The sequence below is a fragment of the Chelonia mydas genome, chromosome 6 (genome assembly GCF_015237465.2).
Source record: "Chelonia mydas isolate rCheMyd1 chromosome 6, rCheMyd1.pri.v2, whole genome shotgun sequence".
NCBI classification, from domain to species: Eukaryota; Metazoa; Chordata; order Testudines; family Cheloniidae; genus Chelonia; species Chelonia mydas.
Genome location: NC_051246.2, coordinates 48,212,878 through 48,234,062, shown reverse-complemented (window position 1 = coordinate 48,234,062; position 21,185 = coordinate 48,212,878). Strand labels below are relative to the sequence as shown.

The 21,185-nt window shown below is 41.1% G+C and overlaps 1 protein-coding gene across 9 annotated transcripts in view; it reads left to right on the top strand.

Moving 5' to 3' along the window:
• ANO5 (anoctamin 5) overlaps positions 1–21,185 on the top strand; it is a 92,067-nt gene that overhangs the window by 25,601 nt on the left and 45,281 nt on the right. For 4 of the 9 annotated variants that reach the window (XM_037899945.2, XM_027830129.3, XM_037899947.2 and 1 more), the window contains 3 exons: positions 239–309; positions 6,751–6,798; positions 14,348–14,461. In XM_037899945.2, the coding sequence (XP_037755873.1) occupies positions 239–309; positions 6,751–6,798; positions 14,348–14,461 (233 nt within the window). Of the gene's footprint in view, positions 1–238; positions 310–6,750; positions 6,799–7,842; positions 7,969–14,347; positions 14,462–21,185 lie in introns of those variants that run through there. The other 5 variants (XM_027830130.3, XM_037899948.2, XM_037899946.2 and 2 more) reach the window with 2 other exon arrangements.

The window sequence follows — 21,185 nt, the reverse complement described above, 5'->3', positions numbered from 1 at the left end:
AACACTTGGAGTATTTTGTCTCGGAGGCTACAGGAATCATTTGTGAGGGAAGTTTCTGGTTGTTGTTGAGAAGTACAACTATTTCCCAGCTTTGGCTTTTGATTTTTTTTTAATGTAAAATTAGTATTTCTAGCTTGATGCATTGAATTTTTGCTTCACTTACACTTTCAAATATAAAAAGGTTTTAAATGGGAAATATATATTTTCATGTGATTTTTTTTTTCCCTGCGCTCTTTAGGGGAAGATAGCAATGGACCTCTGTGTGAAACTGTTTCAAACACAGAATCAGAACTTCCAAGCAATTCTGAGGTAAGATACAGGATATGTGCCATTCACTTTTCACGTTTGTGTACATCAGTTGTAGACAGTAAGGGGAGCACCACTTTGGGAGATGGAATTAATCTTGATTAATAGTCTGCCTTTAAATGTATTGACATTAGTTTGTCAATCCTGATATATATACTAATAATATTATCTATGCAACACTTTCTTCCTTCACTGGTTTTGTGATGAGCAAATCCTACCTTAATATTGTCCCTGTACGTAGCATGATTATGTATTGAATCTTGCAAAAGAGTGTTACAATATATCAACATTAAAAATATGGCAAGCAATTTGGGCTGAAAGTATTTCCAATACCAATCTGAAATCACAGTGCAGTGCCTTGGCAATTGGGAAAACACAAATGCTTCTGTATAAGCATAGCACATTGCTTTATGTTACAAAACCTTATGATATTAGCCTGTTAAAGAGACAAAGGCGTATTTGCATTCCTCTGCCCTAGGAATTATTTGAGAGGCAGATGTTGAACTTGGTTATGAAAAGGATAAAGGAAATTGTCTAATTTGGACATGTGAGCCCATCTGTTTAGTATAATGGTGTACAGTTCCATATAATGAAATAACAAAAGGTATAATTGGTTAACAAAGTTAACAGTATCTCATTTCTAAGTATATACAGTACATTGTTTACTTAAAGAGGAGGAAGGGCATGTTCGCTATTTTTTAATTCAGGTTTAAAAAAAAATCTAAAAAGACAATATTGAAGATGACATTCATTTTTTGTCATGGTTTAATGATTTTTAGGGGATGCTTGGTACATCTAATCCCCCAAGAGTTTCAGGTGTCACAGCAACAGAAATATGTGCCCTAGGAATGTATTCACACGCTTGCTATGAGCCACTAAGCTGAAACCATATCCTTCAAACTTCGGTAGGCCTTTTGCTACTACTACTGAACCACTTAGGTGGTGAAACTTCTCTGTTCCTATCACTAAAAGGCTTACACAGAATTGCTTCCATTTTCTTTGCACTGGTCCCTCAAAAATTGTTACAATAGGAAAATATTAATGGTCCCACTTAAAGGCACAATGCAAAGAGGTTTAGAGAAAGGAATTAAATCATAACATTAAAGGAGAAATGAGAAGACAACATACTCCTTACATTAGACCTATCAGCTTTGATTTGGTTTAGTTTACAAGCATATCAAAACATCACTCCCCTTGGGCTGTCTGTTTTGTTTGGAAGGGAACAGAGGTGCACATTTCAGGGACAGCATGACCAACCATGATCGCTGTGGAAGAGTAACCTATGGGCTTGTTTTTGGTCAGTCATCAAGATGAGCGGTTAGGATTTTAGCTTTTCTTATGGAAAGATAATGTCGTTTGTTTGTTTGTTTGTTTTTTGGGGGGGTTGCATTCATATGGAGAGATTTTCCCCCTGTAATTTATACCAGTACTTTTATTAAATGATGATTTAATTAAAAACACAAAACAAAAATATAAACAGCTCAAAAAAACCACAAACCCACTCAGAAGCTTATCTGGCAACAAAAATCTACAATATTTATTTTTTCTTTCTTACCCATTCTGTTCTTATTTTTCCAGTTTCCCTGCATTTGTGACCTATTTTGGCATTACTTCCCTATTTCTTCCCCTCTCATTTCACTGGGTGGTGGGGTGGGGGAGTCTTGTCTAATTTGCTTCTTTTCTCAGTCTCTCCCAAGCAGGATGCAAGCCCAGTAACATTTGAGTGGAACTTTCTAATTCACAGTGTTTATGTGGGTTTGATATTGTGCAGAACGTGCCCCTTCTTAACTTTAGACCAGTAGCTTTCAAATGACAGGCACTAAATTCCATGAATCTCTCAGGATGCCTTCAGTGCAATGGGAGAAGAAGATCTTAGCAGTTGCCAGAAAACAGCTGATTGGGGAGGAAAGGAAAGGGATTCTTGTAAATAGCTGCAGCAGGGAGGACAGTGTTTCAAATTGCTTTCTATGGTTCTGTCATCTGAGACTGGATGCAATCATAGCATGGATTAGACTATAACCCTGCCTACCAGTCGTGTCCAACGTTAATCTTTGTAAACAGACTGCTTGGCAGATGCTCAGGGGATCTTACCTCGATTATCCTTAACTCTCCAAGATACACATAAATAACTCTGAAGCACTCAAGTGACAAACAGGGCTGATTTAAGTTATAATGAGCCTGATTTTCTTACGCATTTTATCCTGTCTCATCACTTAGGTGAGTGCAAAGATGGTGGAAAGTGAATGTAAAATGCTACCATTCCAATTTGGTAGCATTTTACATCACTTTTCACACCTGCAATTGATGACGCAAATTGTGAGGCAGTAGAGAATCACTAACTTCATTGCTTTCCAATTCTTTCACTTCAGAAATAGAGGAGAAAAGGGCACAAAAGAAAAACAGTCAGAATTTTTTGGGTTAGAAGGGAAGTTTAAATGGAATTTTTAAATTAATGCCCAATTCAGGTATTGTAGCACAGGGGAAATCAAATCAACCACAGTTCTTTGACCTCTGTGATAACTGAACAATACGTATACTTGGGTAGTTTACAGATGGAGCTTTAGTCTAATCTTTGTCTATCTGCTACTGTAGATTCAATTAAGAGATTAATGTTACTTGAACATAGCATTTTTTGGTTTGTTGGTTTTTTTTAAAGTTCCTCACCACCGTAGAAGGCAATAGCATTACTCACATAAATCAGGTGGTGAACCTGTTAGAGCTGTGTGAAAATTATGAGAAATTTTTTTGCAAATTTATGCTCCAAAATGTTCATCGTTTTGCGTGATTTTGTGTCTAAGAAATTTTGTCTTTTGTGAAGTTTTTGGGAAATTAAAATTTCCATCATGAAAGGCTCTCAGCACCATCATCTCTTACTAAACCAGATCATCAGCTGGTTTAAACTGCTATAGTTCCGTTGTAGATAATGATGCTACACAATTTACACCAGTTGAGTGGCTGGCCCACTGACTTCAATGTGAGCTGCAGGCGCTCAGCACCTTTCGGTGTGTGTCCCAAAATGAGTTGAATTTTATCTGAAAGAAATAGCAAACGCCCATTACTTTCACCTTTTCCTATTTTAGACAGACGTATTTTCAAGTAGAAAAAATGCAAAATGCCACTTTTTGTAAGTGTGAAATCAGATCAGTTTCAAAAACTGGAAATTTTTTTTTAAAAATTGTAATTGTAATTTTTTCCCCCCACAATTCTACCAAATGCATCAGAGAAACATTGCTAGAGGAATACTGTGTATATATTGAGTACAGAAAACATATAAGGTCAGATTTCTAAAGCACTCAGCTTTGGGCTAATTCTGCTGCCACTGAAGTCAATGGAAATTTTATCTTTAACTTCAGTGTGAGCCAGTTCTGATTGGTTTTGAAAACCCCATTCATATTTCTTCCTGTTGTTATTGTTTGTATAGTGACAGAGCCAAGGTAACATGCACACACATGTGACAAGATCTATGCAAAAGATCTATGCAAAAGATCTTGTACATTAAGTATATGAGGAGAAGGTATTTCAGCTCTCTGATCAGTTTGACACTTCTGAACTCCAGTAATGTCAGTGAAATTATTCATGGTTTACACCAGCGTACCATGAGAGCAGACTCAGGTCCCCAGCTTGATGAGAAAGTCTTTTAAATTATACGTGTGTGTTTCTAAGGACCCGGGAGTTTCTTGGAATCAGGCCCTATCTCCCAGAGGCTACTCAAGCCAAACCGGGAGATTTTAGGCACTGGAAGTCCAGCGATGCAGCGGGGCTAAGGCAGGCTCCCTGCCTGTCCTGACCCCATGCCACTCCTGGAAGCAGCAGTCACACTCCTGTGGCCCCTAAAGGAGACGCAGGGGGTGCCACAAGCTGCCCCTGCCCCCAGTGCCCATTGGCCGCAGTTCCAGGTGCTGGCAGTGCGCACCATGCAGAACTACCTGGCCATGCCTCTGCCTAGGGGCCAGACATGCCAGCCACTTCTGGGAGCAGCGTGGAGCCAGGACAGGCAGGGAGCCTGCCTTAGCCCTGCTGCATCACCGACTGGGAGGAATCGAGGTAAGTGCTGCCCGGCCGGAGCCCTCACCCCGAACTCCCTGCCCCAGGTCAGAAACCCCTCCTGCACCCTAACTGCCTCCCAGACCTCGCACCCGTGCCCCAGCCCTGAGCCTCCTCCCACACTCCAAATCCCTTGGCTCCAGCCCAGAGCCCCCTCCTGCACCCCAATCCCCTGCCCCAGCCCTGAGCCCTCTCCAGTACGCAAACTCCCTCTTAGAGCTTGCGCCCCAACTCCCTGCCCCAGGCTCAGCCCGTAGCCCCCTCCCACACTCCGAACGCTTCGGCACACCCCCCCAGCCCAGAGTCCACACCCATTCCCGCACCCCAACCCCCTGCCCCAGCCTGGTGAAAGTGATTGAAGGTGGGGGAGAGTGAGCGAGGGAGGGAGGGGGATGGAGTGAGTAGGCCAAGGCCTTGGAGAAGAGGTGGGGCCGGGCAGGGGGCGGGGCAAGAGTGTTTGGGTTTGTGTGATTAGACAGTTGGCAACCGTACTGACTACATTGAGTTGTTGGCTTCATCCTACTCTGTTTTATCTTTGTTCTCTACTGTTTTTTTATCTCTGATGTTTTTTTTTTTTAAAGTCAAGATTTTATTAAAACGAAGCAGCTACAGAAGCCAAATAAAGGGTGGTATGGGGCCTAAAACCCATGTTGACAGCTGATCATGGAGGAGATGAAAAATGTGTGAATGCAAATGCAGAAAAACTCAAAAGGGAGAGCAAGTGGAATTGTGCAAACTTGAAAAGGGAGGGCATTTTTCAGATGAAGAGGCTGAAATCCTTAGGGGAACAAAGAAAAGCAAGAATAAGCACTTCCATTGTTCACAAGCTTGCACAGTACTTTCAATTTTTAAACATATTAACTATGTAGTCAGGGGAAACTTTTCCACTGAAGACTGAACTACAAAGATTTAATGTACTTCTCTAGCCTTCTTCCACGGCTGCCAATAATGGGGATTGGCATTAACAGCAGCAGGATCAGTCCTCAATGCAGAATTGAGTCAAGGTTAGCATATCAAGGCACGGCATTTGTTTGTATTTGCTCATTTGCTCTTTTCCCTTGTGGAATCATTTTAACCATCAAACAGATTGATCTACATAATGTTGTCTAGGTGGGACTTTGTTATGGGGATTTCTTTTTTCTTGTTTGAAGAAAATATCAAGAATTGGGTTCATTAGCAAAGTAAAGAAAGACAAATATTTGTTTCTTGACTTAAAATTTAAATGCAGACAAAACTTTTATGTTTGCTTTAAATAAATTATATTGATATTTCTGTAGTTTTCCCCAGGTAGAATTCAAGTAAATGAAAAAGTGAAAAGTAATAATAAAAACATTGTTTCATTTCATTGTAATTTCATTTCAGTTTTCAAAATTCCGTGTTTATTCCATTTGACTGACAACAAGGTGTTTTTGCTTGTTTGTTTTTTTACTTTATTTTAATGCACATTATGCAAGATGAGTTATGGGAAATCCATTACCGAAATGCTGTAACTGCACAGTACTAATAAGCAAGGATTTTATGTGACGTAAATAGGCTACTCTGTCCAGCATCAATTCCAGTTGGCAGACAACTGCCATATTTTCACATCATGTGTCATCCTCTGCCATTGCTGGACCACTTTATATCCTACCACATCCCATTGCTTATCTCCATCTTTATGCTGTGATTTAACTTTGGAAACAGATTTGTAAAATGACAGTACAAAAGATTATCACATATTAGAAGAGCATTTTCTATAGTTGTTTTGCAAACTATTGTCTTTTCCATTTTTTACAGGCTTGATCCCACAAACTGTCACTTGCACAAGCAATGCTTATTCACACTGGTGGGATCAGGGCATGTGGTTAACTTTGCTCTCTTTATTTATCTTGCCTTACTCATCTCAGAAACCAAATCATTTCTCTCATCATACTTGTTTTCATTGTGAGGTGCATGTTGTACTTCTAGTTTACATGGGAAAAATAACTCTGGATGAAGGATCTAAATAACCCTTTCCAAAATTAAGTAGAAAATAGCCTATTTCTATAAGATTTTCATTTATTATGTGGTAGACTGTCATGAGTTCCAAAATATTTACTGATTGATTATCATTTTTACAATGGAAAAGCTTAGATATTGGATTGGCACCTTTTTCTAACTGTGCATTTCTCTGTTCTACTAAACCATGTAAAACATCAGTGGCTATAATCCAAACAACCTGTTTCGTCTGAAGAAGTAAAGATGATGAAATGATTTAGTTAATCTACAGTTTCCTGGGGCTGAAATCCAGCAATCACTCTGCACAACTTTTGACAAAAACAAACCCAAAGCTTCATTGTTTCTGCTGAAATAACTTTTAAAACGTCCTGCTGCCTTTGCATCATCACTAACATTATGTCTTTCCCATGATGCCACTGGCAGGGCCTAAGCAGCACTGAGACTACTTTACTCATCCCTGATCATCAAGTGGTAAGCAGCAAGCAGTATTCATGCTTCCTTGCATGAATTTTTGGTGTCTTCTATTATTGTGTGCCAAAATATAGCCCCCTGAAAATTTTCCAGTTTTTCAAACATGTCCTCATCCTTCAAAAGCTAATCATGTTTTCTCTAGTATGTGAAAGCAAATGTGGATTTGAAGTATTCAGATAGTAGATTGGCCTATGGGCGGCACTTGTGTTTGGTTGCAATCCATAAACCAAGCAAGTTGAAAATGATTATATAACTTAATATGGACAAAATGCAGATGTTAAATGAGAGAACTGGAAAGTTTTTCTTTTATGTTTGTACTCATTGTTTTGTTTGACGAAATAATCTATGTAGGGTGTGTTCTAATTCTGGTGTTATTAGTCTATGTAAGTTTGTTTCCTCCTACCGTAATGATCTGTAGTTGTGATCATTGTGATCAATGATCAGAGTCAGCATGATACTTTAAAATGTGTTAAAGATGAAGAAATAATCACTAACATAATTTGAGGTATTTTATGTGCTTGTTTCTTATTGCAATAAGTTGTAAATAATAAGTATAGGCTGCAAATGCAACTAATTAATATTGAAAAATTCTCCAACCTATTCCTTGTTTGCTTCACCAAATATACTACAACACCCGATATACATACTCCCTTCATAAAGCAAAAATAAAGTTTAAATATAAATGGAGAATGACATGCTGAGATGCACTGGAATTGTATGCTTACTTACACTGGGCTCTGGTGTCTTACATTAACACACATTTTCTCTTTTAGCATAGTTTTTTTTCTTTGTTTTTTGTTTAAATATTTCCCTGTATCTTCCTAGTTTTTCTGTGTATTTTAACTTCAGACCAAAAAGTGCAGGAAATACTTATAAGCATATATTTTTTAAATTGAAAACTTTATTGCAACTTTGTGCTGCTTGCGTGAAGCAAACCTTGAAATTGGGACATTCATGGTCTTAACAAGGTTTATATTACACTTTCCTGGCAAAGTGATAACAACCAATTAAATTATATTGGTTCCTTACAGCAAGAAAATGCTACAGAACCTTATGCTAAATGAATCCCTCATGTAATAATTCCATTGGAGTTACTGGAGAACTATACCAGGGATGAATGAATTGGCTCATTGATTTTTGGTGGAGCACATATACATTTGCATGTGCCATGTAAGTGCAGTTACAGAATGTTTTTGTTCTTTAGGAATGACTTTCATTTTAGAGGGGTTTTTTTTTTAGCATGGAAGAACTTTAATCAGTATCTCTCTCTTTTAGTTTTAAGAAAATGTTTAGCTAATTCTGTTAAAAAGGTGTTTTTTCATGAACATCAGATTCAAAAATTAAACCTAATAAACTCCTGGTGCAAACTGTGTTTGCTTTATGAGCCACTGGAGTTTTTACCCTTATGATTAAGGCTACGTTTTAGTCATGGGTATTTTTAGTAAAAGTCGTGGACAGGTCACAGGCAATAAACAAAAATTCACGGCCCACGACCTGTCCATGACTTGCTGGAGCTGAGGGGTGGGGGAGGCCAAGACTGCCCCAGCAGTGGCCCGTGCGGCTGGCCAAGGGGCTGCCCAAGCTGTGCTGGCAGCCCTGGGGTCAGTCGCGCCGGCAGCCGCAGAAGTCACAGAGGTCCCGAAAAGTCACGGAACACCTGTGATAGACTCGAATCCTTACTTATGACTAGAACTCTGATTCCTGTAATGCAGCTTTCACGTCTTTCTAATTTTAATGCATTTCAGAATCCACAGGGAATATTTTTGCAGTGGATTGTTAATTTGTACAAATTAATAACTAAATTATTTATAGTGTATTAATTTCAAATTGCTATGATATTATCTCAGAGATAAAAACCTACAAACCAGGCTAGAAGTAAGACAGGCATAACTATTCAATAAAAAAACAAACTAAATCATCAGTTTGTAAACATTATTGTTACAAATCTGCAAAATATTCTAAAATTGAATTTATTTTAGGACAGGTGCAATGAAGATTTCAGTTCTGAGGGATGTGGGACTATTGCCTTCTCCAGCAATGGAGGCCAATAATCGTACAACTCCTAGAGCCAAATTTGAGAATAATGTTATTGGCATAATTAGCTAGTTAACTTATAAATTATTTTCATATCCTATAGCTCTTCAATACAGTACAACTCTGATTAAGCTAACTGATAAGGCGTCCTTCCTAAAGATTTGAAAATGACTGAAGTACTTCTTAGATTACAGTTGATTTAGTGCCCAAAAGTAGCCATACACTGTGAAAACAAAATGGAACATTATAAAACTATAGATTGGAGGAGCAGAGTTTGAGTCTTTTGTCCCAAGTCTGCAATGTTGGGGCTCTGTGGGATGTTAGGGAATGTGCTAAGGTTGGAAGGGAATCCAGGCTGGGAAGTACTACATTCCAAAACATGCACCCCCCAGGACCACACAGATTTCTGACTGGAAATAAATGTGGAAATGAATGCTCAAAGTAGAGTTCCCTCTTTGGCTTCCACTGTGTAGACACGTAGGTGGGGAGATGTTTAATGGCAGGATGAATTCTGAGGAATTACTATATTGCCATTGGAAAGGGAGTAGTGCATACAGCAGCATAGACAGGTAGCCTTCCACGTTAATGTGTTGGAATGCAGGATGATAGGATTTTCCTGAAATCATACAGGATTCAATCATCAGTGGCTGTGACATTATCACCTGCTAAATGGTATTGAATGTGTGCGTTTTTTACCTCAGTAATGAGGGATATTTGACAGAATAAGTTAAGGTCAGAACTCTGCATGTTAGTGGATACTTAATGTTAAGTAAACATTTACAACAGTCACTATCACTTAGTGTGAATCCCAGGTGGGAGCCAAGTCATTTTTATAAAGCACCTTCTGTTAAGATTTTTCAGTGGTTGATGCCACATTCAGCAGTTTGCTTTCCCCTCTTGTATTAGTGGTGGCTGGTTTGTTTGCTTTGGATCTGAGGAATGGCGAGAGGTGGTCAGGACTTGCACATAAGCTATTTAGTTGTGTGACAGGATTTAAATGGGTGGGATATTAGACTGCAGTTAGTGGGGTGGGCCCACCATTAAAGCGTTTAGTCATTTTACACTAATGCATCAAGGCAAAACAGAATGTGAAATTTGTTTACAGTTGTCCTTAGCTCGAGGGCAGGTTTTGTTTAATTCCAGACCCATATTTTAGTCCAGTTTATAACCTTTATTTTGGATCTGAAGTCCCTGGTATAGGGCTTTAGCTCATACCTATATGAACACTGCAACATGCTGCTAGCAGGGCCATTCTTTGAAGTAGCTGTTAAGACGTAGTTCCTTCTGCCAACTTCTGGTGGATGGTTAGATGGAAGATAAAGATTTAGGGTTAAATTATGAACTTAGTTAAAGCAGTGTAACTTTAATAGGCTTGCACTTGCATAATTACATGAAAGGGAAATTTTGCCCTTAATAATAGATAAGTGATAATGCTCAATTACCTGACTGGTCCAAATTTCATAAAATCACATTGCTCTCATATAGGTTATTGGACTGTATCATTGGAGAGTTACTATAGGTGAAGATTGGAAACCAAAAAGTCAAATAATTTTTTTTTTTTTTAAGAATAGTTTCTATTCATCTATCTTACAACTGTTGGATTTATCAGGTTCTTGTAGGCAGTTGTAAACTATGAACATTCTGGGTGACATCATTTCATAAGCCTCCACCAGTCATCTGTAACACTTGTGAGGTACCTTGTAATTCAGTTATAGATTCCTCCAAGAGTCATATAAATCACATGATATAATAGCTGCTAAATTGAGTCAGGATATTAATGAATGTAATAGATAGTTTGTCTCACATCAAATAGATCTGCCATAATTAATAACAGAACTGTTAAGACAGAGAAAATATGAATCTGTCCAACTGCTGCTTTAGAATATACAGCTGATACAAATTACTTTACAGTGGTTTTATATGAGAGCCCCTAAATTTGCAAATGCACATAGTGGGCAAGAGTGGTCTTGCTTTTGCTGCAAAATCTAAAAGCAGAAGGTTGGAAGGGCATAATTAATGTGCTAAATAAGAAGGCGTTCCACTAACTGTTACAGGTAATTATATTTGTGCTGACTGAGAGAGAGCGAGAGAGATTCATATGAGTATTTTCCCCATCCTAGATTAGATCCAAACAGAAATTATAAGATTCTTAGATATCTAAACTGATACTCAGTACTTTATGGACAAGAACAAATTTAATGTTGTTCAGTACCGTGTAACTGTGGTCAGAATTTGGTTCACCTGTGAAACCTTGTGGATTTCACTATAATTGAAGGCCAAATATAGTTATAGGTGTATTGTAATACCTGAACACTGCTGACCTCAGTGGAAGTTTTGCCTGATTAAGGATTGCAGAATTCAATTGATTTCTTTGTTTGTGTAGATTTTAATCAGGTTATTTGAGTCAAATGCTGTTCAATGTAGTCAGCTCCCACACAGGTAATTAAAGGCAGAATTTAGCTCCTAGGGCCTGATTTTTAGAAGAGACTTCCCATTCTGAGAGCATAAAATACTGCTGGTGCAATTTTTTCAGGCCAGATACGTATGTGTGCAATTGAAAAATGTGGACAAATTAGGGAGAGTCCAGAGAAGAGCAACAAAAATGCTTAAAGGTCTAGAAAACATGACCTGTAAGGGAAGATTGAAAAAAAAAAAGGGTTTCTTTAGTCTGGAAAAGAGAAGACAGAGAGGGGACATGATAACAGTTTTCAAGTACGTAAAAGGCTGTTACAAGGAGGAGGGAGAAAAATTGTTTTTCTTAACCTCTTAGGATAGGGCAAGAACCAATGGGTTTAACTTGCAGCAAGGTTTAGGTTGGACATTGGGAAAAGCTTCCTAACTGTCAGGGTGGTTAAGCACTGGAATAAGTTGTCTAGGGAGGTTGTGGAATCTCCATCATTGTAGATTTTTAAGAGCAGGTTAGACAAACACCTGTCAGGAATGGTCTAGATAATACTTAGTCCTGCCTTGAGTGCAGGGGACTGGACTAGATGACTGCTCAAGGTCCCGTCCAGTCCTATGATTCTGTGATACCATTTTGATGGCTATCTGATTCAAATCAAGGATTATATGTCTAAATAACAATAATTGCATCTGTAAGTATTCACCCTCTTATTTATTTGTACCTACAAAATTGTAAATGCAAAAGCATATGCTACTCATAAAATTCAGATGCAAAGTGTCTTTTCTTCCCTTTCTTGGATTGCATGTTTTCTGGGATCTTCTCAGTCTTCAGGGGTCGTGGATGCAAAATCATTCTCCAAGACTCCCCATGTTTCTTCTCTAATGAATTAGTCTAGCTTCGTTGGTCTGGTGTAATTATTATACACAAAAGTATTGCTAGTTAATGAACAAGAGGACCAGGGGGAATTGAAGAATAGTTCTGAAAAAGATTATATTGTCACTGTATGTTTCTCTAATTTGAAATATATGGTCAATAATTCTCTGAAAGGTTGGCATATTCTAAAGAAACATAGAAATTGCTACATCGGAACAAACGAAGGATAGCTGGTCCAGTATCCTGTCTCTAACAGTTACCGATACCACAAGTAAAAAATGAAGACATAGCCCCTCGATTCACTTTTTCTATGTTGTGGAACATAAGGGACATCTCTTTCTTGATCCCATTTAAGATGAATTTATGCCCTGAAGCATAATTTTATCGGATATGGCATTATATAGCTACCCATTTGCTTTTTGTGTGCTGCATGACTCCAAAATAAAGCAAGCCTAAGAAAAAGATGCTTGATCTTTTTATGAGCTACTGCTTGGTTTTGTTGTTACATTTGTGTGCTGATGACCTTTTCTTGGCCTGTTTTGATCTGCTTGACTTTTTAAGTGACCTCATAGTTTGCAACAGGTAGTATTATAGAAATAAAGTAAAGAAATTGGGGGATCCTCATTTTTACTCGATGAATGCCAGTTGCTGCATTAGATTTGTTATAATTAAGGAGGATATATTATAGCCATGTAGGGCTTGTTTTAATCCCCTCCCCATATGCTTGGAGCCTTATCTTGCCTTTGATTTGAACACAGAATTCTCACTAACTTCACTGTGAGTTCTGTGCTTAGAACAATGTCAAGATTTGGGTCCTTGAAGTGGATGACATGCTTGCTAACTCCTTGTTGGTTGTTCCAACAGACCGGAAAGAGATACAATCTGTTCCTGAAGCGACGTCTCAGGGTAAAACAGTAATGAATGATACTGCTAGTGGCTTGGATGGCTGTGGTCATAACATGCTTCACTGTGTCATGTCTTTTGTTAATTGGGAGCAAAGTTCATACTCAGATAACTACTTTGCAAGTTTTTAGAGAACTTTTTATGTACTTTGGGGTGTAAACTAGAGCAGAATTTGATCTATAGTTAACAATGACATACCTCCTTTGTACATGATTCCTTTTCCAGCTCTAATAAAATGTAGAATTGAGCCCTAAAAACCAAGCTCAGCCCTTGTGTAAACACACGCAACTCTTACTAAAGTCTATGACACCTAAACCCTTTTAGGCTAGTGTTGAATTTAGCCCAAAGTGTCAGCCTGTGTAGATTGCTTTATTTTGGTAAGGCAGATTTTCTGGAGTGGGATAATCAGAAAGATCCTGTTTTAGAAAAGTTGTTGTTTCTAGATAAAACATTGTGTTGGATTATCCAAGCCTAACAGTATTGACAAGAGCAGACGTGCTGAGGTAGTGATCTTTATTAATTTGAAAGTATAATTTCAGTAGCTCAGTTACACTGATAGAGATTTATGCCATTCTAGCATCCTGCAAATGAAAATGTGAAATTAACTATTAGATTTTTTTTTTAAAAGTACAATTGCCCTGCTCTCCTGGTCTATTGGTCTAGGAGATTTTTTTTAAAGGACGGCAAGTAATAAATTATGTAACCTGTTAAATGTAACCCATATGTTCTTTGTGTTCTAATTACGTATGTGATCATCTAAGTATTGTTGCTTAGCAATGTTTCTGGACAACTGCTGCTTTAATGAGCCTTCTTTTGAAATGGAAAGTGCATGGACTTTCTTTACTTTCAGAGTTGCTGTAGTGCCACCTGCTTTTAGGTTTTTAAACTGTGCTCTTGTTTGCCTTTGTTTAAAGGGGCATGCTAATATTTTACAGTGGACATCATACTCTCAGACACTAAATCACTTACCATGATCATTTTTGCAGAAAAGTGTTAAACTGAAAAGAGGCATTTCAGAAGATTGTGAGTGACTTTTAACTATAGCAGTATTGCCAAGCATTGTTACACTAATGTATATCATTGTATATTGTAGTTATATAACATTTGTGACACATAAGGTATGTGGATGGGCCATGCATATGTGCAGCCAGTTTTGAGATCACTTCATAACTTCATATGTGGAGCTGTTGTTCAAATTTCACCTAAGTACAGATCTCTTCAGGTCTGAAAAGACTGAAGAACTGAACCAAACTGAGGAAACAACCCTCTCCTCTGCCTGGTTTCGGAGCAATAACAAGATTTGATTTTTAATTATGTTTCTTATGTTCTCCACAGATTAACAAGAGACACCAAAGCAAAGATTCTATTTTCTTCAGGGATGGTGTCCGACGAATTGACTTTGTACTTTCTTATGGGGATGATCCAAATAAAGAAGAGGAAAAGAAGGTGGTAAGTTTCTTTTACAATATCTTCTGAATGATGACCTAGCGTAGACCTGAATCTCCTTACTAAGTCCTTGGAATCATTTGCATGAATTGGACTATGTAAAATCTCATAGCTTGGAAAGAAAGTTCATGCAATGTACTGAAGTTTTTGGTGTGGAATTTTGTTGTGAATTAGGACTGATCCTGCAAACTTGTGATCACTCTCAGATCCTGAATATGCTCAGCACCTTGCATGATTGGGTCCTAAAGCCTAACTAATGATTTAATGATATTTATTTATCATTTAATGATATTGTCCTATAATTAGTATACTGATGGTGAAAAGTTTCTAAGTAGTCATAATGAAGCCTTTCTTTTTTCAAGAAGCATGAACTGTGAACAGACTGATATATGGGAGCAACTGAAATACTTTTATACAAAAGAACTGCAGCCTGATTCTTCTCTCATTGATGACAGTAGAATTTTGACTTCCGTTAGAGTAGGACTAGACCTGCAGATGCTGCACTGAACTAGCTTGATTGTCCTTTTAATACCGATAATGGAACAGCAGTCAGTGTCAAAACATCAGAAGCTGAGTTAAAACTAAGAAATTACATCGCAAACTCAATTTACAGCAACTCTAGGTTCCTGGAGATTGAATTATAAATCTCAGATTGCTTTGAAATTGCTATCTTCAGCTACCTTCAGAGCTCCAGATACTCTTCCTCATTATAAGGCGCCTCTTTAAACACTTAGTCTGAAATAGTAATATCTAGCTTCTTCCACTTGGTGCTAAATCTCATCTGTCTGCCCAGAGCTTATTACAGGGGATGCGTCTCTTCTCATGTTTTACCCTGGCAGTTGTGATCTACTGATGCTCGACCTTCCTGTGGAAGGCCCTTGAATTTGGAACTAACTCTTGCTCATTGGTTTATTGACCTTCGGAGCATGCTGCAAAACCAATCTATTTCACAGGCTTATGTAGTTTGAATGGGATGAGTGGGCCTCTGAAGAAGGGGTATAGTTTTGGTGATTGAGAAGGATAGTGAATGTGGCCATTAGTTCAACCGAAAGTCTCGTATATGCTTTTAAATGGTATTGTACGTGAGCCCAGAGACATGGATTAGTACATTCAGTAAATCTTAAAACAGTTTAATAAATAATTACATAAATAAATGTAGGCATCTTTTCCCTTGGGAAACCAGATTGAACTGCCGCATTTTAATAAATGTTTGCTGCTAGTCATAGTAACTTTTTGTCTCGATTTCCTCATTTGGAAGCATAGTGTAAAAATAATCTTATCTTATAAGAGTTTATTGAAATGAAGATGGCTTTGTCCTTGGAATTTGGAACTTAAAGGAGCAAGAGGTTCCTTTAAAACTTTTAGTTTAGGAGTGGAAATAATCCACCCTGAACCTATGAGGTAATTTTTTTCCCCTCTGCTTGTAACAACACTGAAAATGCTTGGCTCCTGAGGGTGATAGTGCACAGAGACTAAAGCTGACTTAGTCTTTTGGTAGTCACTAGAAGGGGAAGGAATCTTGATTCAGATTTTCCACTATTTAAAGTACAGCGTCAATTACTAATGCTTTAAAGGGAAAAAATCCAATTTTGGAAAAATTAGTGGCTTAGCCAAGTACTTTTATGTAAGCAGGTGTGAGATATTGGGGACACCATTTATTCCTGGCACTAGCATTTTTATAAATACCTTAGTAAATGCATTGATAGTGTGCTAGCTTCATAAAAACGTTGATGTTTACCCTTTACAAATAGAATAATGTTTTAGTGTACTGGTTAATAGAAATGATCATTTTATGATGAATGACATGCCTGGGGAGAGACAAAATAAGGCAGGCACCATGAGAAAAAGTAACACTTGATGATACAGAGTCCAGGTTTGATACTGTTGTCCCTACTACTGTGAGTAAGAGCTACATGACTGGGTCCTGCCTTTCCACAGCTGTTGGACACATATTTGTTTAACAGTTAAAGTGTCTAAAATGTAATTTTAGGGTTACACCTACAGGCATTCCTGTATTAAATTAATTTGGTCTATTTACCGGTGTGGTTCATTGATGACTCATATCCCCCCACATCCTCCTGTGGTTTGTGTGATGGATGAGGTCTGTGTGGGGCTGTTAGTGGAAGAGCTTTTATTCCTAATTACTTACTTTATACTCCAAGCACAACAGTCTCAGCACCTGCCCCTTCTAGGCTCTCTGCCTGGCATTTTGCCTCATTGCCAAAGTACTTGTAATTTATTTCCTTTTATTTTTATTATTAAAGCATTCTCATTCCTTTAAAAGCAAGTTTAAAGTGTCCATGAAGATGGAATATTCCATACAAGAGGTCATTAAGTGCGAGCGTGCTGGGTGTTGCTGCAAAGTCCCAGTTGGAACTCAACACTCAAGTTCCCAGCAAGGCAAAACAGCAAAGGTGGCGACTGTGGGCCACATTTCAGGAAAGAATCAATAAGTGACTTTTCTATTTTTTTTTTGTCTACTTTGATATTTTGGGCTTGACTCAGGCTGTTTACATTGTAAGCTCCGGTATTGCCAGCCTCAGGCATTTAAAAAAGAAGTCACACGATTGGCCTAAAAATGCTAATATTTTTAAATATAGTAAGCTTGGGGTTATTTTGGCTTTTTTAATATGCCTTCACTTTCATTAGAGATTGCATTTGGAATAAGAAATAGGTCTTAACCATATTTTTAAGCATGCTGTACATTTATGGTGCCAAAAATGTTATGTAAGTAACAATAGTATTTTTTCTAAGAAAGGAACAGTAAGGCTGGGCTCTTTAATACATTATCAGCTAAATTTATACTTTCCTATTAAGGAAATAATGCTTTGTTTAAGAGTTTGTGCTCCCTGCACTCTTATGCAAATGTTTAAACAAAAGAGTCCTGTGTTCTAGTTGTAACAGGCAGAACAGGCAGAACAGCTGGAAAGATCAGTCCCTGACTTCCAAAACCGTGGAATTTTATTCTTGTAATCTCAATAAACTAAAAAAAAAAAAAGAAATCAAGAAAATAATCAAAAGAGAATGCCCTTTCTTCTGACATCAGCACATCTGTTCTGCACTTTCCTGATTTTACAATCTCGCCTCCTTAGCAGTCCCAACCCAGCCAAAGTGTCTGGAGAGAGTAATTATTACAACAACAATCCTGTAAGACCATGCTTGTTTAAAAGCACTCTATTCTGTTCTCATATTGATCCTTTGGCTTCTGCATATACAGCAGTATGATTCCCCAGCTAGGATTATCAAGAGGCTCTCTCTTCTACCATATAGCAAAAGGAATAAAAAGATGGAAGAGGAGGCCAATCAATAGAGAAAAGAAAGAAACAGATATACATACATGATGAATGGTTCAGCACTTCTGCTATAAATACAAACCCCTACACATTGGGCAGCAATAGTCAACCTCAGGAAACAAGAAGGAGGAGAGGGAGGCTTAATTACCAAGATCACAAGTGGAAAAAGATGAAATAAAACCCCAAGGCAGTAGTTAATTCAAAAGCACAATTGAAAGACTGCACACAATGTGTTCTCTCTAAGAATATGTCTACACTGCAGCTGGGACCCTGCTTCTCAATGTAGGTAGACAGATTTGCTAGTTCAGCTCAAACAAACATGCTAAAAATAGCAGTGTAGCTGGGGGTAATATGGGCAGCAGCTAGACCATGAGTGGGCAAACTACAGCCCGGGGGCCACATTCAGCCCTTCAGACGTTTTAATCCAGCCCTCGAGCTCCTGCTGGGGAGCTGGACCAGGGCTTGCCCCGCTCCATGCATGCCGTGTCTCTGCAACGGATCCTGGAAGCAGCGACATGTCCTCCGTCCGACTCCTATGTGTAGGGGTAGCCAGGGGGCTTCACACGCTGCCCCCTCCCCAAGTGTGGCCCCCACAGCTCCCATTGGCCAAGAACTGCAGGGGCGGTGTCTGCGGAAGGGGCAGCGCGCAGAGCCACCTGGCTGCGCCTCTGCGTAGGAGCCAGAGCAGGGACATGCCGCTGCTTCTGGGAGCTGCTTGAGGTAAGTGCCGCCCGGAGCCTACACCCCTGACCCTGTCCTGTGCCCCAACCCCCTGCCCTAGCCCTGAGCCCCCTCCTGCCCTCTGAGCCCCTCGGTCCCAGCCCCATGCCCGAGCCCTCACCCACAGCTGGAGCCCTCACCATCCACCCCCCCACACACCCCAACCTCCTGCCCCAGTTCGGAGCCCCCTCCCACACCTTCAACTCCTCATTTCTTCCCCCCCAGAGCACTCCCCCCCCCCCCTTTTGTGGATCCAGGCCCATGCACAGAGCAGGAGTTAATACTTTGTTTAAGCCCAGCCCCTGCTGCAATAAAAGGCTACCACCGTAGGCCTGCCACTGCCAGCAAACAGTTTTCTGAACCACAAACTCCATGGAATTGCAGCTGACGGCGTTGAGAGTTAGAAATACGTGTACTGAAGCTATGACTTTTCCATTCCATGTCCCCATCCTATTTACTCCCACTTCCCCTCCATCAGCATAACTGAATGGGACCATCAGATCTTAAATTTGGAGCAGATCAAACCTGTTTCCCTTCACCAATTCTCCCAGCAAGGAGAATAGGACTAAAGCCAAAGAAAGAGAGTGGTGCTTTCACAGTTAAATGGCCTGATGTTCATCCTGGTCTTAATGGAACCTCCCTGCTTTGCACTCACAAAATTAGGATTGCGGGCACAGTTTTGTAACAGCAGTGTTTTGTTGTTGTTCGAGTGATTGCTCATGTCTGTTCCACAATAGATGTGTGTGCTCGCCACGTGCACCGGTGCCGGAAGTTTTTCCCCTAGCAATACCCATAGCGGGGAGCATCCCCCGCAACTCCTAGATGGCGCCTACCTGGCGCAGTATAAGGGGAGCTGTGGGCTCCCCCCACCCTCAGTTCCTTCTTGCCGCTAGTGAAGGTGCGTGGGAAATGCTTTGCTGTAGCTCGTCCCCAGAACTGTTCGTTCGTTCAGTGATAGCACCTATAGTTACTTACTTGTTTAGTTAGTCAGTGAGCCTGGGATGGGGCATGCCCCGCGCCCCAGGGTTTAAGTCATGCGGCTCTTGTCAGTGTTCTATGCCAAGAAGTGACCCGCCCGCAGACTGTTAGCGCTGTTTGGGAGAAACCCATATCAGTGAAAGATGCAAGATTTGCAAGTCGTTTAAGTCTCGGACCAAAAGAGAAAGGGACATTAGGCTCCGGGCCATCCTGATGGAGTTGGCACTGACCTCGACCCCAGCAGGCCGCTCCAAACCAGTACCCGGCACCACGGCATCGGTACGCGGCGACCCTCCAGTGCCATCGACCAATCAACACCGCTCCCCATCCACGGAGCACGCCAAGAGGGCCAGAAAGACTCTCGCTTCACAGCGGCACCAAGGGAAGTCTGGGACAGAGGCTAGACCCATGTCGGGCAGTCCTCAATCCTCACTGGGCCCCAGGCCTCCGACTCACATTGAGCGGAGTAGCCTGGCCCCTTTGGAACAGGCCTCTCCGGATGCCGTCCACGCCTGAAGCCCTCCAGGTGGCCTGGGACGTTATGTCCATGCCGGTGCCCGGAGCGGTGCTAATGTTGGCCCCGCGCTCCAGAGGCAAGCCACCACTGGGATCTCTGCAGTCACCTCCGGCCCAGTACCAGTCTCGGTTGAGGGAATGTTCCCGACGCCAGACCTCTCCGGGCAGAGTCCATGTGGATTGCCCTTGACGCCGACCAGACTGTCTGTTTGGGTTCCGGCCGGCTGGGACTTGCGGCACTGCTCGTCCTGAAGGAGCGAATATCGACGGGACCGCAGCGGGCATCGCCATTGGTCCTCATCTCATAGAGGGTACTGCAGTCGTCACGGCATGGTTGTCGACACTGTTCCTGCTTGGACTCCTGCTCCAAGTCTCCGCCAAGATGTCGCAGCCCTGGGTGTCGATCACTAGTGTCTCACCGCTGTGGGTCCGCCCGTCAAGGCTGTTCACGGAGCAGCTGTTACTGTCGGTACCAGTCCTCCACGTTGAGATTGCTGTCCCATGGCCGTCGTAGATCCCGGCACCGCTGCTTCTCCCAATCCGGAGACAGCAGCAGATCTTACGCCATCCCGGTCTCCATTCATAGCCGTCCTTCAATGGGCCAGCCCAGCCGACCTGAACAGCTAGCCCCACCAGTGCCTCAGCAGGTGCAGTGGCACCGAGCATCGTGGCTGGCCCAATGGTACCAGTGGATACTGTGGCCTCCGGCACAGCCACCGGTGGGAGCTCGCTCGGTGGCTGGAGCTTCGGAAGCACTGTCGGCCTGCCTCTCCAGACCTCTGAGAAAGGAGTCGGTGGGACGTATGTCCTCGGCACCATGCCCGAAGTCTGACCAGGTGGCGGACCCTCCGTGCCAGCCGACACCCAGAGCATCGCATTGGCCTCTTCGCCCTGCCCGGGAAGGTGATTGTGGCCCTGCCCCCCTCTACCCCAAAGGGGACTTCAGGGCCCACCAAGAGCTCTTAAAGAGGGAGGCAGAGGAGATGGAGAAGCCCTCAAACTCCCTGTTTAACATGTTGTCCCCATCGGCACTGGGTAGGGTTGCCTTCCCTCTCCATGAAGGGGTGGCTAAGATTTCAAATGCCCTGTGGCAAACACCAGCCTCTTTGGCCCCCATCTCTAAAAAGGTGGAACGCAAGTACTTTGTACCCACTAAGGGGTATGAGTACTTGTATACCCACCCGGTGCCCAACTCCCTGGTGGTCGAGTCGGTCAACCAC